Consider the following 12500-nt stretch of genomic DNA (forward strand, 5'->3'; position numbering starts at 1 on the left):
GTGTCAGTGTGAGAGTGAGAGTGTGTCAGTGTGAGTGTGTGAGTGTGAGAGTGTGTGAGAGTGTCAGTGTGAGTGTGTGAATGTGTCAGTGTGAGTGTGTGAGAGTGTCAGTGTGAGTGTGAGAGTGTGTCAGTGTGAGAGTGTGTCAGTGTGAGAGTGTGTCAGTGTGAGAGTGTCAGTGTGAGTGTGAGAGTGTGAGAGTGTGAGAGTGTGTGAGTGTGAGAGTGTGTCAGTGTGAGTGTGTGAGAGTGTCAGTGTGAGAGTGAGAGTGTGTGAGTGTGAGAGTGAGTGAGTGTGTGAGTGTGAGAGTGTCAGTGTGAGAGTGTCAGTGTGAGAGTGAGAGTGTGTGAGTGTGAGTGTGTGAGAGTGAGAGTGTGTGAGTGTGTGTGTGAGAGTGTCAGTGTGAGAGTGAGAGTGTGTGAGAGTGAGTGAGTGAGTGTGAGAGTGTGAGTGTGAGAGTGTGTCAGTGTGAGTGTGTGACAGTGTCAGTGTGAGAGTGAGAGTGTGTGAGTGTGAGTGTGAGAGTGAGTGAGTGTGAGTGTGTCTGTGTGAGTGTGTCAGTGTGAGTGTGAGTGAGTGAGTGTGAGTGTGTCAGTGTGAGTGTGTGAGTGTGTGAGTGTGAGTGTGTGAGTGTGTGAGTGTGTCAGTGTGAGTGTGTGAGAGTGTCAGTGTGAGAGTGAGAGTGTGTCAGTGTGAGTGTGTGAGAGTGTCAGTGTGAGAGTGAGAGTGTGTCAGTGTGAGTGTGAGAGTGTGTGAGAGTGTCAGTGTGAGTGTGTGAATGTGTCAGTGTGAGTGTGTGAGAGTGTCAGTGTGAGTGTGAGAGTGTGTCAGTGTGAGAGTGTGTCAGTGTGAGAGTGTGTCAGTGTGAGAGTGTCAGTGTGAGAGTGTCAGTGTGAGTGTGTGAGTGTGTCAGTGTGAGTGTGTGAGAGTGTGAGTGTGTCAGTGTGAGTGTGTGAGAGTGTCAGTGTGAGTGTGTGAGTGTGTCAGTGTGAGAGTGTGAGAGTGTGTCAGTGAGAGTGTGTGAGTGTGTCAGTGTGAGTGTGTGAGAGTGTCAGTGAGAGTGTGTGAGTGTGTGAGTGTGTGAGTGTGTGAGTGTGAGAGTGTGTGAGTGTGAGAGTGAGAGTGTGAGAGTGAGAGTGTGAGTGTGTCAGTGTGAGAGAGTGTCAGTGTGAGAGTGAGAGTGTGAGAGTGTGTCAGTGTGAGAGTGTCAGTGTGAGTGTGTCAGTGTGAGTGTGTGAGAGTGTCAGTGTGAGTGTGAGTGTGAGAGTGTGTCAGTGTGAGTGTGTGAGAGTGTGAGAGTGTGAGTGTGAGAGTGTGAGAGTGTGTCAGTGTGAGAGTGTGTCAGTGTGAGAGTGTCAGTGTGAGTGTGTGAGTGTGTGAGAGTGTCAGTGAGAGTGTGTCAGTGTGAGTGTGAGAGTGTGAGAGTGTGTGAGTGTGAGAGTGTGTCAGTGTGTGTGTGTGTGTGTCAGTGTGAGTGTGTCAGTGTGAGAGTGTGTCAGTGTGAGAGTGTGTCAGTGTGAGAGTGTGTCAGTGTGTGTGTGTGTGTGTCAGTGTGAGTGTGTCAGTGTGTGTGTCAGTGTGAGAGTGTGTCAGTGTGAGAGTGTGAGAGTGTGTCAGTGTGTGTGTGTGTGTGTCAGTGTGAGTGTGTCAGTGTGTGTGTGAGAGTGAGAGTGTGTCAGTGTGAGAGTGTGTGAGTGTGTGAGAGTGAGAGTGTGTCAGTGTGAGAGTGTGTCAGTGTGAGAGTGTGTGAGTGTGTGTGTGAGTGTGTCAGTGTGTGAGTGTGTGAGTGTGTGAGTGTGAGTGTGTGAGTGTGTGAGTGTGAGTGTGTGAGTGTGTGAGTGTGTGAGTGTGTGTGTGTGAGTGTGTGTGAGTGTGTGAGAGTGTGTGAGTGTGTGTGTGAGTGAGTGTGTGAGTGTGAGAGTGTGAGTCAGTGTGTCAGTGTGTGTGTGTGTGAGTGAGTGAGTGTGTGAGTGAGTGTGAGAGTGTGTGAGTGTGAGAGTGTGTGAGTGTGTGAGTGTGAGAGTGTGTCAGTGAGTGTGAGTGTGTCAGTGTGAGTGTGTCAGTGTGAGTGTGTGAGTGTGTGAGTGTGTCAGTGAGTGTGTGAGTGTGTGAGTGTGAGAGTGTGAGAGTGTGTGAGTGTGTCAGTGTGAGTGTGTGAGAGTGTCAGTGTGAGAGTGAGAGTGTGTGAGTGTGAGAGTGAGTGAGTGTGTGAGTGTGAGAGTGAGAGTGTGTGAGTGTGAGTGTGTGAGAGTGAGAGTGTGTGAGTGTGAGTGTGAGAGTGAGTGTGTGAGAGTGTCAGTGTGAGAGTGAGAGTGTGTGAGTGTGAGAGTGAGTGAGTGTGTGAGTGTGAGTGTGAGAGTGTGTCTGTGAGAGTGTGTGAGTGTGAGTGTGAGTGAGTGTGAGTGTGTCTGTGTGAGTGTGTCAGTGTGAGTGTGAGAGTGTGAGAGTGAGTGAGTGTGAGTGTGTCAGTGTGAGTGTGTGAGTGTGTCAGTGTGAGTGTGAGAGTGTGTGAGTGTGTCAGTGTGAGTGTGTGAGAGTGTCAGTGTGAGAGTGAGAGTGTGAGAGTGTGTCAGTGTGAGTGTGTGAGAGTGTCAGTGTGAGAGTGAGAGTGTGTCAGTGTGAGTGTGAGAGTGTGTGAGAGTGTCAGTGTGAGTGTGTGAATGTGTCAGTGTGAGTGTGTGAGAGTGTCAGTGTGAGTGTGAGAGTGTGTCAGTGTGAGAGTGTCAGTGTGAGAGTGTCAGTGTGAGAGTGTCAGTGTGAGTGTGTGAGAGTGTCAGTGTGAGTGTGTGAGTGTGTCAGTGTGAGTGTGTGAGAGTGTCAGTGTGAGTGTGTGAGTGTGTCAGTGTGAGTGTGTGAGAGTGTCAGTGTGAGAGTGTGAGAGTGTGTCAGTGTGAGTGTGAGAGTGTGTGAGTGTGTCAGTGTGAGTGTGTGAGAGTGTGAGAGTGTGTCAGTGTGAGTGTGAGAGTGTGAGTGTGTGAGTGTGTCAGTGTGAGTGTGTGAGTGTGTCAGTGTGAGTGTGTGAGAGTGTGAGTGTGTGAGTGTGTCAGTGTGAGTGTGTGAGAGTGTCAGTGTGAGAGTGTGAGAGTGTGTCAGTGTGAGTGTGAGAGTGTGAGAGTGTGTCAGTGTGAGTGTGTGAGAGTGTCAGTGTGAGTGTGAGAGTGTGAGAGTGTGTCAGTGTGAGTGTGTGAGTGTGTCAGTGTGAGTGTGTGAGAGTGTCAGTGTGAGTGTGAGAGTGTGAGAGTGAGTGAGTGTGAGTGTGTCAGTGTGAGTGTGTGAGAGTGTCAGTGTGAGTGTGAGAGTGTGTCAGTGTGAGTGTGAGAGTGTGTGAGTGTGTCAGTGTGAGTGTGTGAGAGTGTCAGTGTGAGTGTGAGAGTGTGAGAGTGTGTCAGTGTGAGTGTGTCAGTGTGAGTGTGTGAGAGTGTCAGTGTGAGTGTGTGAGTGTGTCAGTGTGAGTGTGTGAGAGTGTCTGTGTGAGTGTGTCAGTGTGAGTGTGTGAGAGTGTCAGTGTGAGAGTGTGAGAGTGTGTCAGTGTGAGTGTGAGAGTGTGTCAGTGTGAGTGTGTGAGAGTGTCAGTGTGAGTGTGAGAGTGTGAGAGTGTGTCAGTGTGAGTGTGAGAGTGTGTGAGTGTGTCAGTGTGAGTGTGTGAGAGTGTCAGTGTGAGTGTGAGAGTGTGAGAGTGTGTGAGTGTGTGAGTGTGAGAGTGTGAGAGTGTGAGAGTGTGTGAGTGTGAGAGTGTGTGAGTGTGAGTGTGAGAGTGAGAGTGTGAGTGTGTCAGTGTGAGAGAGTGTCAGTGTGAGAGTGAGAGTGTGAGAGTGTGTCAGTGTGAGAGTGTCAGTGTGAGAGTGAGAGTGTGAGAGTGTGTCAGTGTGAGAGTGTCAGTGTGAGTGTGTGAGTGTGTCAGTGTGAGTGTGTGAGAGTGTCAGTGTGAGTGTGAGAGTGTGTCAGTGTGAGTGTGAGAGTGTGAGAGTGTGAGAGTGTGTGAGTGTGTGAGTGTGAGAGTGTGTCAGTGTGTGTGTGTGTGTGTCAGTGTGAGTGTGTCAGTGTGTGTGTGAGAGTGAGAGTGTGTCAGTGTGAGAGTGTGTCAGTGTGAGAGTGTGTCAGTGTGTGTGTGTGTGTGTCAGTGTGAGTGTGTCAGTGTGTGTGTGAGAGTGAGAGTGTGTCAGTGTGAGAGTGTGTCAGTGTGAGAGTGTGTGAGTGTGAGAGTGTGTCAGTGTGTGTGTGTGTGTGTCAGTGTGAGTGTGTCAGTGTGTGTGTGAGAGTGAGAGTGTGTCAGTGTGAGAGTGTGTGAGTGTGTGAGAGTGTGTCAGTGTGAGAGTGTGTCAGTGTGAGTGTGTCAGTGTGTGTGTGTGTGTGTGTCAGTGTGAGTGTCTGTCTGTGTGTGAGAGTGCGTGCGGGTGCGTGCGTGTGTGTTCGAGGCATACACGCAGTCTTATGTAAACACACATACAGAGACATCATTACCAAACGCCACAAACCCAAAGTATTTGACATGACGTCAGTGCGGACCGCTGCGCCGTGTGAGTGTGTGTGAGAGAGTGTGTGAGTGTGTGTGTGTGTGTGTGAGAGAGTGTGTGAGTGTGTGACTTTGGACTTTACTGTTGACCCCTTGACCTCTTTCTCCTGTAGGAGCAGGTGGAGCCTATGTCTGGAATGAGCTTATTGGCTGGGAAGGTGCTAAGCTCCGCCCGCATGTCAGATATCCTCAGCCAATCGTCTCTGACAGGAAGCCAGCAGCTGCAGCAGAGGGAGGGGCCGGGTGTGTAACACACGCAAACACACACTCACGCACACACACATACATGCACAAACGCACGCATGCATGCACACACACACACTCTCACACACACACTCTCTCTCACACACACACACACACTCTCTCTCACACACACACACACACACACACAGGTGTAAACTGTTGAGCTGTGCTGTCAGTCGGCCAGTCTTGTGTTTGTTGATCACACACATGTGTTTTATGCCTCACACACGTAGTTTTGTGTGATGTCTTGATTGTATGAAATATTAAAATATATTTTTGCCAGTGAAAATATAAACTACTGTCCCGACCAGACCAACCTAACTGTTCCTGTTTACACCTCAATCATGATATTGACCAACAGATAACGTGTATGCTGCTAGAGCCCCGCCCATGTGATGATGTCAACTCATGATGTTTGTGCGTGTGTGTAGCGTGTGATGTGGAGGCGGAGCTACACTCTGTGTCGTGTTACGCGTCGTCCTGCACCGGTGACATGTTGCTAAGCTACAAGACGCCTGAGCTGCAGTACAGTGTGGAGCAGGCCGGAGTCTAACAAACACAGGTACACACACACACACGCACACACACGCACGCACACGCGTGTGCATGTACAGCAGTGTGCCAACATCTGTTCACACTGACTTTATAAATGTAATAATCTGTATAACAATGATAATCCAGGCCATGCTGAGTGACTCCAGCCAGGTCTCCTTAGCAACCAAATTGGCCGGGTTGCTAGGAGGGTAGAGTCACATGGGGTAACCTCCTCGTGGTACGCTATAATGTGGTTCTCAGCTCTCAATGGAAGTGTGGCGAGTGACACCAGTCAGGTCTGCTTAGCAACCAAATTGTTGAGTGTGTTACCATGGAGATGTAAGCGTCGGAGGCTTCACGCTATTCTCCGCTGCATCCACACACAACTCACCACACTCCCACCCAGAGCTGAGAACCACATTATAGTGACCACGAGGAGGTTACCCCATGTGACTCTACCCTCCCTAGCAACCAGGCCAATTTGGTTACCCCATGTGACTCTACCCTCCCTAGCAACCGGGCCAATTTGGATACCCCATGTGACTCTACCCTCCCTAGCAACCGGGCCAATTTGGATACCCCATGTGACTCTACCCTCCCTAGCAACCGGGCCAATTTGGTTTCTTTCACATGTACAAATTGTTACAAAGTAGTTCAGTGTTTGAGGATCTGTCTGTAACATTAATATTCCATGTGTCTCTCTCTCTCTCTGTCTCTCTCTCTCTCTCTCTGTCTCTCTCTCTCTCTCTCTCTCAGGGGTGTATTTGCTGTATAAAGCTCATATTCGTCTGATGTGCTGTCATGCCAAATCCATCGTCTGTCTGTCGGGGGGGCAGTGGGTGTGGCATGCAAGCAGGGGGCGGAGCACTCGGCTTCCTCTTCAACGCCATTGGCTGTCATAACGTTGAGGTTTTCTTCGAATGGATTCGGCGTGTGCCGCCTGTCTGCTGCCACCCAATAATCATCCACCCCTCCCCCACCCCAACACCCCCTCTTATCGTTGCCATAGCAGCGCTCTCGGCGCGCTCCGATGTTCGAGGCATACACACAGTCTTATGTAATCACACACAAAGAGACGTCAAACGCCACAAACCCAAAGTATTTGACGTGACGTCAGTGCTGGACCGCTAGCGCCGGAGGATCATTCGGTCGGCTGTGATGTCACACAGGACGGCTGACTCTCATTCGAGCTCCTTTCTCATCACCTTTTTTTTTTATGCATTTTTATGGCTAATGTTCTGTAGGAATTATGATTTCTGTAAAAGACGTTTTATGGTTATGACATTATTAAACAAATGATTATTATTATTATTATTAAAACGGTTCTATGTTGCATCAAGAGAACAGCTGCGTTTGTGTCCACAAAAGTGAATTTTGCACTTTCAGTTTTTGACTCGTTCTTTTGCTTTTCTTCCGTTTCCTGTTCAACCTCCTTCATTCCATCCATCCATCCATCTCTCTCTCTCTCTCACTCTCTCTCTCTCTATGTCTCTGTGTCTCTCTCTCTCACTCTCTCTCTATGTCTCTGTCTCTCTCTCTATGTCTCTGTGTCTCTCTCTCTCTGATGTCAATGACAGATGCATTGTGGGTAGTTTGACAAATGCTGCAAAAGTTCATTTTCTCAATCAGTATTTATAGTGTTTTCCAGTAAAAGTATCTTTAAAACAAGATGAAGAAAACACATTTAATTTAATTTAATGCAAGTATCTGACATCATTCTCCTCGTCAAGTAAACGGATGTTGATTCAAGAATATTTCAATATTTTTCACTTGAAAATAATATTTTTTCAGTGTTGATGTTGCTGATATTTTATACAGAGCCGTTTCTGTTCCAAAGCTTTACTATCAGTTATGTGTCTGCGGAAGCTTTTGTATATTTGATCTTTATGCAGGTTTGTTTTGTGTTCCAATATTAATGTTTTATCCAAATGAGGCGGGAGAGAGAGAGAGAGAGTGTGAGAGAGACACAGTGAGTGAGAGTGAGTGAGTGTGAGAGAGACACAGTGAGTGAGAGTGAGTGAGTGTGAGAGAGACACAGTGAGTGAGAGTGAGTGAGTGTGAGAGAGACACAGTGAGTGAGAGTGTGAGAGAGACACAGTGAGTGAGTGTGAGAGAGACACAGTGAGTGAGTGTGAGAGAGACACAGTGAGTGAGTGTGAGAGAGACACAGTGAGTGAGAGTGAGAGCAGTGTGGGAGAGAGACACAGTGAGTGAGTGTGAGAGAGACACAGTGAGTGAGTGTGAGAGACACAGTGAGTGAGTGAGTGAGTGTGAGAGAGACACAGTGAGTGAGTGTGAGAGAGACACAGTGAGTGAGAGTGAGAGAGTGTGAGAGAGACACAGTGAGTGAGTGTGAGAGAGACACAGTGAGGTGAGAGATGAGTGAGGAGTGTGAGAGAGACACAGTGAGTGAGTGTGAGAGAGAGCACAGTGAGTGAGTGTGAGAGAGACACAGTGAGTGTGAGAGAGAGAGTGTGAGAGAGAGAGAGTGAGAGAGAGACAGTGAGTGAGATGAGAGTGTGAGAGAGAGTGAGTGTGAGAGAGACACAGTGAGAGAGTGTGAGAGAGACACAGTGAGTGAGAGTGAGAGAGTGTGAGAGAGGACAGTGAGTGAGAGTGAGTGAGTGTGAGAGACACAGTGAGTGAGGAGTGAGTGAGAGTGTGAGAGAGACACAGTGAGTGTGAGAGAGAGGTGTGAGAGAGACACAGTGAGTGAGAGAGAGAGAGTGTGAGAGAGACACAGTGTGAGAGAGAGAGAGTGTGAGAGAGACACAGTGAGTGAGAGAGAGAGTGTGTGTGAGAGAGAGTGAGAGAGAGTGGTGAGAGAGACACAGTGAGTGAGAGAGAGTGAGTGTGAGAGAGAGCACAGTGAGTGAGTGTGAGAGAGACGTGAGTGAGAGAGTGAGAGAGACACAGTGAGTGAGAGTGAGAGAGTGTGAGAGAGACACAGTGAGAGAGTGAGAGAGAGAGTGTGAGAGAGAGTGTGGTGAGAGAGAGAGTGTGAGAGAGACACAGTGAGTGTGAGAGAGTGAGTGTGAGTGAGAGAGTGAGAGAGTGAGAGAGTGTGTGAGAGAGAGCAGTGAGTGTAGAGAGTGAGTGAGTGTGAGAGAGACACAGTGAGGTGTGAGTGAGTGAGTGTGAGAGAGACACAGTGAGTGAGTGTGAGAGAGACAGTGTGTGTGAGTGAGTGAGTGTGAGAGAGACACAGTGAGTGAGTGTGAGAGAGACACAGTGAGTGAGTGTGAGAGAGAGTGTGTGTGTAGAGAGGAGCACAGTGAGTGAGTGTGAGAGAGACACAGTGAGTGAGTGTGAGAGAGACACAGTGAGTGAGTGTGAGAGAGACACAGTGAGTGAGTGTGAGAGAGAGAGTGTGTGTGTGAGAGACACAGTGAGTGAGTGTGAGAGAGACACAGTGAGTGAGAGAGACACAGTGAGTGAGTGAGAGTGAGTGAGTGTGAGAGAGACACAGTGAGTGAGTGAGAGTGAGTGAGTGTGAGAGAGACACAGTGAGTGAGATGAGTGAGTAGAGAGAGTGTGAGAGAGACACAGTGAGTGTGAGAGAGTAGTGTGTGTGTGTGTTAGAGAGAGAGAGTGTGAGAGAGAGTGTGAGAGAGACACAGTGAGTGAGAGAGAGTGTGTGAGTTAGAGAGAGAGTGTGAGAGAGACACAGTGAGTGAGGTGGAGTGAGAGAGAGAGAGAGTGTGTGTGAGAGAGAGTGTGTGAGAGAGAGAGTGTGAGAGAGAGTGACAGAGAGTGTGTGAGTGAGCGTGAGTGAGTGTGAGAGAGACACAGTGAGTGCGTGAGAGAGAGTGTGTGTTAGAGAGTTAGAGAGAGAGAGAGTGTGTGAGTGAGCGTGAGTGAGTGTGAGAGAGACACAGTGAGTGTGAGAGAGAGTGTGTGTGTTAGAGAGAGAGAGTGTGAGAGAGACACAGTGAGTGAGTGTGAGAGAGACACAGTGAGTGTGAGAGAGAGTGTGTGTGTTAGAGAGTTAGAGAGAGAGAGTGTGAGAGAGAGTGTGAGAGAGAGTGTGAGTGAGAGTGAGTGAGTGTGAGAGAGACACAGTGAGTGTGAGAGAGAGTGTGTGTGTTAGAGAGTTAGAGAGAGAGAGTGTGTGAGTGAGTGAGTGTGAGAGAGAGTGTGTGTGTTAGAGAGTTAGAGAGAGAGAGTGTGAGAGAGACACAGTGAGTGTGAGTGAGAGTGAGTGAGTGTGAGAGAGAGAGAGCTTCATTTCACACTGATCTTTGTATTTCTCAGTTTAAAGCAGAAATGATTGACCGGATGTCGTTTGAACGGTTTCTACAGTAACACACGGCCAGATTTGATCATTTCTGTCATCGCTTCATCGTTCACCTTCAGTCTGACCAAACGAATAACTGTCATGTGATGTGGAGTGAGACAGGTGTGTGTGTGTGGATGAAGAGCAGATGATAACTCATCCTCATCATCATTCGTCCCTTTCTATCTGCTTTTATTTGTTCTCTTTTGGCTTTATGTTTTTGGAGAAATACTGAAGTGCAACAACAATGGTTCAAAAAGAATTCCAAACAAAGTGAGAGAAATAAAACATATATATATAAATAAAGAAGTTACTATGAGAGAAGTGTGTGCTGTCTCTTATTTAACCAGCAGGGGGCGTCAGTGTGCCCCTTGAATACTGGTGTTGTGCCATGGCATCAGATGGTGATATGTTTATATGTTAATGTGTCTGTTAACAGGTTAACTGCATAATGCAAGTAAATCCCTTTTCAGACCCATTCCCGTCCATGTGCCTCAGTGTAAACACAATTTCTGCTTATTATTCTACATAAACGAGGGTTGAATTGTTGTTATCGTAATCAACGTTATGTCGACAATTGAGCTTGAAGCAGAAGCTTTACCATGTTACAATACTTTCTCATAGCTGTCTCTGCATATTAAAATGGGATATGAGTAAACCTGTGAACATTGTTTTTATGCCAATAATATATCAACAAACATAACACGGGGTCTGTGTACCTCAGCTGAGTATTGACGCTAACTACATTTACATTTGTAGTACATTTATCCAAAGCTGACTTACAGTTATTACAGGGACAATCCCCGAGCAACCTGGAGTTAAGTGTCTTACTCAAGGACACAATGGTGGTGACTGTGGGGATCAAACCAGCAACCTTCTGAGTACCAATGTATTATACAGAGCACTTATTACAGGGACAATCCCCGAGCAACCTGGAGTTAAGTGTCTTACTCAAGGACACAATGGTGGTGACTGTGGGGATCAAACCAGTGACCTTCTGATTACCAATGTATTATACAGAGCACTTATTACAGGGACAATCCCCCCGGAGCAACCTGGAGTTAAGTGCCTTACTCAAGGACACAATGGTGGTGACTGTGGGGATCAAACCAGCAACCTTCTGAGTACTAATGTATTATACAGAGCACTTATTACAGGGACAATCCCCCCGGAGCAACCTGGAGTTAAGTGTCTTACTCAAGGACACAATGGTGGTGACTGTGGGGATCAAACCAGCAACCTCCTGATTACCGGTTATGTGCTTTAGCCCACTACACCACCACCACTCCTACTATCCTGACTATCACAGCTGGAGTCGTGAGTTTGAGTCCAGGGCGGGCTGAGTGACTCCAGCCAGGTCTCCTTAGCAACCAAATTGGCCTGGTTGCTAGGGAGGGTAGAGTCACATGGGGTAACCTCCTCATGGTCGCTATAATGTGGTTCTCGCTCTTGGTGGGGCGTGTGGTGAGTGACTCCAGTCAGGTCTCCTTAGCAACCAAATTGGCCCGGTTGTTAGGGAGGGTAGAGTCACATGGGGTAACCTCCTCATGGTCGCTATAATGTGGTTCTCGCTCTCGGTGTGGCGTGCGGTGAGTGACTCCAGTCAGGTCTCCTTAGCAACCAAATTGGCCCGGTTGCTAGGGAGGGTAGAGTCACATGGGGTAACCTACTCGTGGTCACTATAATGTGGTTCTCGCTCTTGGTGGGGCGTGTGGTGAGTTGTGCGTGGATGCCGCGGAGAATAGCGTGAAGCCTCCACACGCGGAACATCTCCATGGTAACACGCTCAACAAGTCACGTGATAAGATGCGCAACTGAGATTTGTCCACCACCCGGATTGAGGCGAGTCACTACGCCACCACGAGGACTTGGAGCACATTGGGCAAATTGGGGAGAAATGGGAGGGATACCCAGAGGAACGACGCTGAGCCGTATGAAGAAGCGGTCTGTCACATTATTAAACCAATCAGGTCAGAGTAAACTGGTCATTTGATTGGTTACTAGAAGCAGGTAGACCCAAAGTGTGTCCGCAACAAAGGGAAGACGGAACCGTTCATATCACAGTATTTCTGTGTTAAATGTTTATGCCACAAACACAAGTCATTTACGTTTGCTGGAGTTTATTTTACACATACAGACCTATGTCAGGTTTTGGCCACTCCCTTTAAAGCTCAGTGTGACGAGGAGGAGGGAGGGGCCAGGCCATGACTACGCACGGCCGGCCCCCAATTGGGCTGATCAGCCAAGGAGAGGGATAACTGCGGCGGAGCATGGCAGTTGGAGAGAGAGAGGCACATGCAGCTGCCATGTGTGTGTTTATGTTGTGTGTCTTTTTGTTTAAGTGCTTATTAAATATTATTTTGACTGTTCAGACGGTTCCTGCCGCCTCCTTTCCCATTTTAACCTTGTTATATTGGTGCTGAAACCCGGGAAGGTGGAGGGAGGTGCTGTCATGTCCTCGCCACTGCCATCCACCCAAAGGATCAGCCGTGGGCATCCACCAGGGTATGGAGAAGTTGCTGCCGACCGCCTGGAGCGGTGGAGTTCCCTACCAGCAGCCAAAACACGGAGGGGCGTTCCATCCACCAGGGGTCAGAGGACTGGCTCCGGTCCGCCCGGGGAATAACGGTATCACTCATGGATTTCTTCATATTTTCTTCATTAATTTGACCTGATACTGCTTCAGCATGAGGGTGTCTCATGGACTCTCAGTGGCAGAATTCAAGTAATCACGCCCCAATTACAACTAAGAATCTCCAGTTTCACCAAACAACAGCCAATGCAGATAGAGAAACTAACGATGAAAACAAGTGGGTATACCGAGGGGATACACAAATATTGATCCTTATACACCAACAACCTTGTAAAAAAAGTCAGCATACGGCGTATACGGCCCTGGCTGCACCACTCGTCTTGGATTTGATATTCAGGGGC

At 48.3% G+C, this 12500-nt stretch overlaps 1 protein-coding gene and 1 long non-coding RNA gene across 23 annotated transcripts in view; both read left to right on the forward strand.

The window, feature by feature from the left end:
* LOC127631470 (serine/threonine-protein kinase SIK3 homolog) overlaps positions 1 to 6413 on the forward strand; it is a 30919-nt gene extending 24506 nt beyond the window's left edge. For 2 of the 3 annotated variants that reach the window (XM_052109591.1, XM_052109593.1), the window contains 3 exons: positions 4627 to 4756; positions 5188 to 5318; positions 6047 to 6413. In XM_052109591.1, coding sequence (XP_051965551.1) covers positions 4627 to 4756; positions 5188 to 5309 — 252 coding nt within the window. In that variant the 3' untranslated portion in view covers positions 5310 to 5318; positions 6047 to 6413. Of the gene's footprint in view, positions 1 to 4626; positions 4757 to 5117; positions 5319 to 6046 lie in introns of those variants that run through there. The other variant, XM_052109592.1, reaches the window with a different exon arrangement.
* A 15-nt stretch (positions 6414 to 6428) lies between these two features.
* On the forward strand, positions 6429 to 9974 carry LOC127631471 (uncharacterized). Of its 20 annotated transcripts, XR_007968964.1 has the most exons (4): positions 6429 to 7478; positions 7560 to 7661; positions 7726 to 7748; positions 8412 to 8545. It is a non-coding gene; the product is annotated as an uncharacterized LOC127631471 (long non-coding RNA). The 20 variants fall into 20 exon arrangements; XR_007968966.1 differs by lacking the exons at positions 7726 to 7748; positions 8412 to 8545 and adding an exon at positions 9411 to 9974; XR_007968970.1 differs by lacking the exons at positions 7726 to 7748; positions 8412 to 8545 and adding an exon at positions 9415 to 9974.
* The last annotated feature ends 2526 nt before the right edge of the window (positions 9975 to 12500 follow it).

Source organism: Xyrauchen texanus, chromosome 38, assembly GCF_025860055.1.
Source record: "Xyrauchen texanus isolate HMW12.3.18 chromosome 38, RBS_HiC_50CHRs, whole genome shotgun sequence".
In the NCBI taxonomy this organism is placed as follows: domain Eukaryota; kingdom Metazoa; phylum Chordata; class Actinopteri; order Cypriniformes; family Catostomidae; genus Xyrauchen; species Xyrauchen texanus.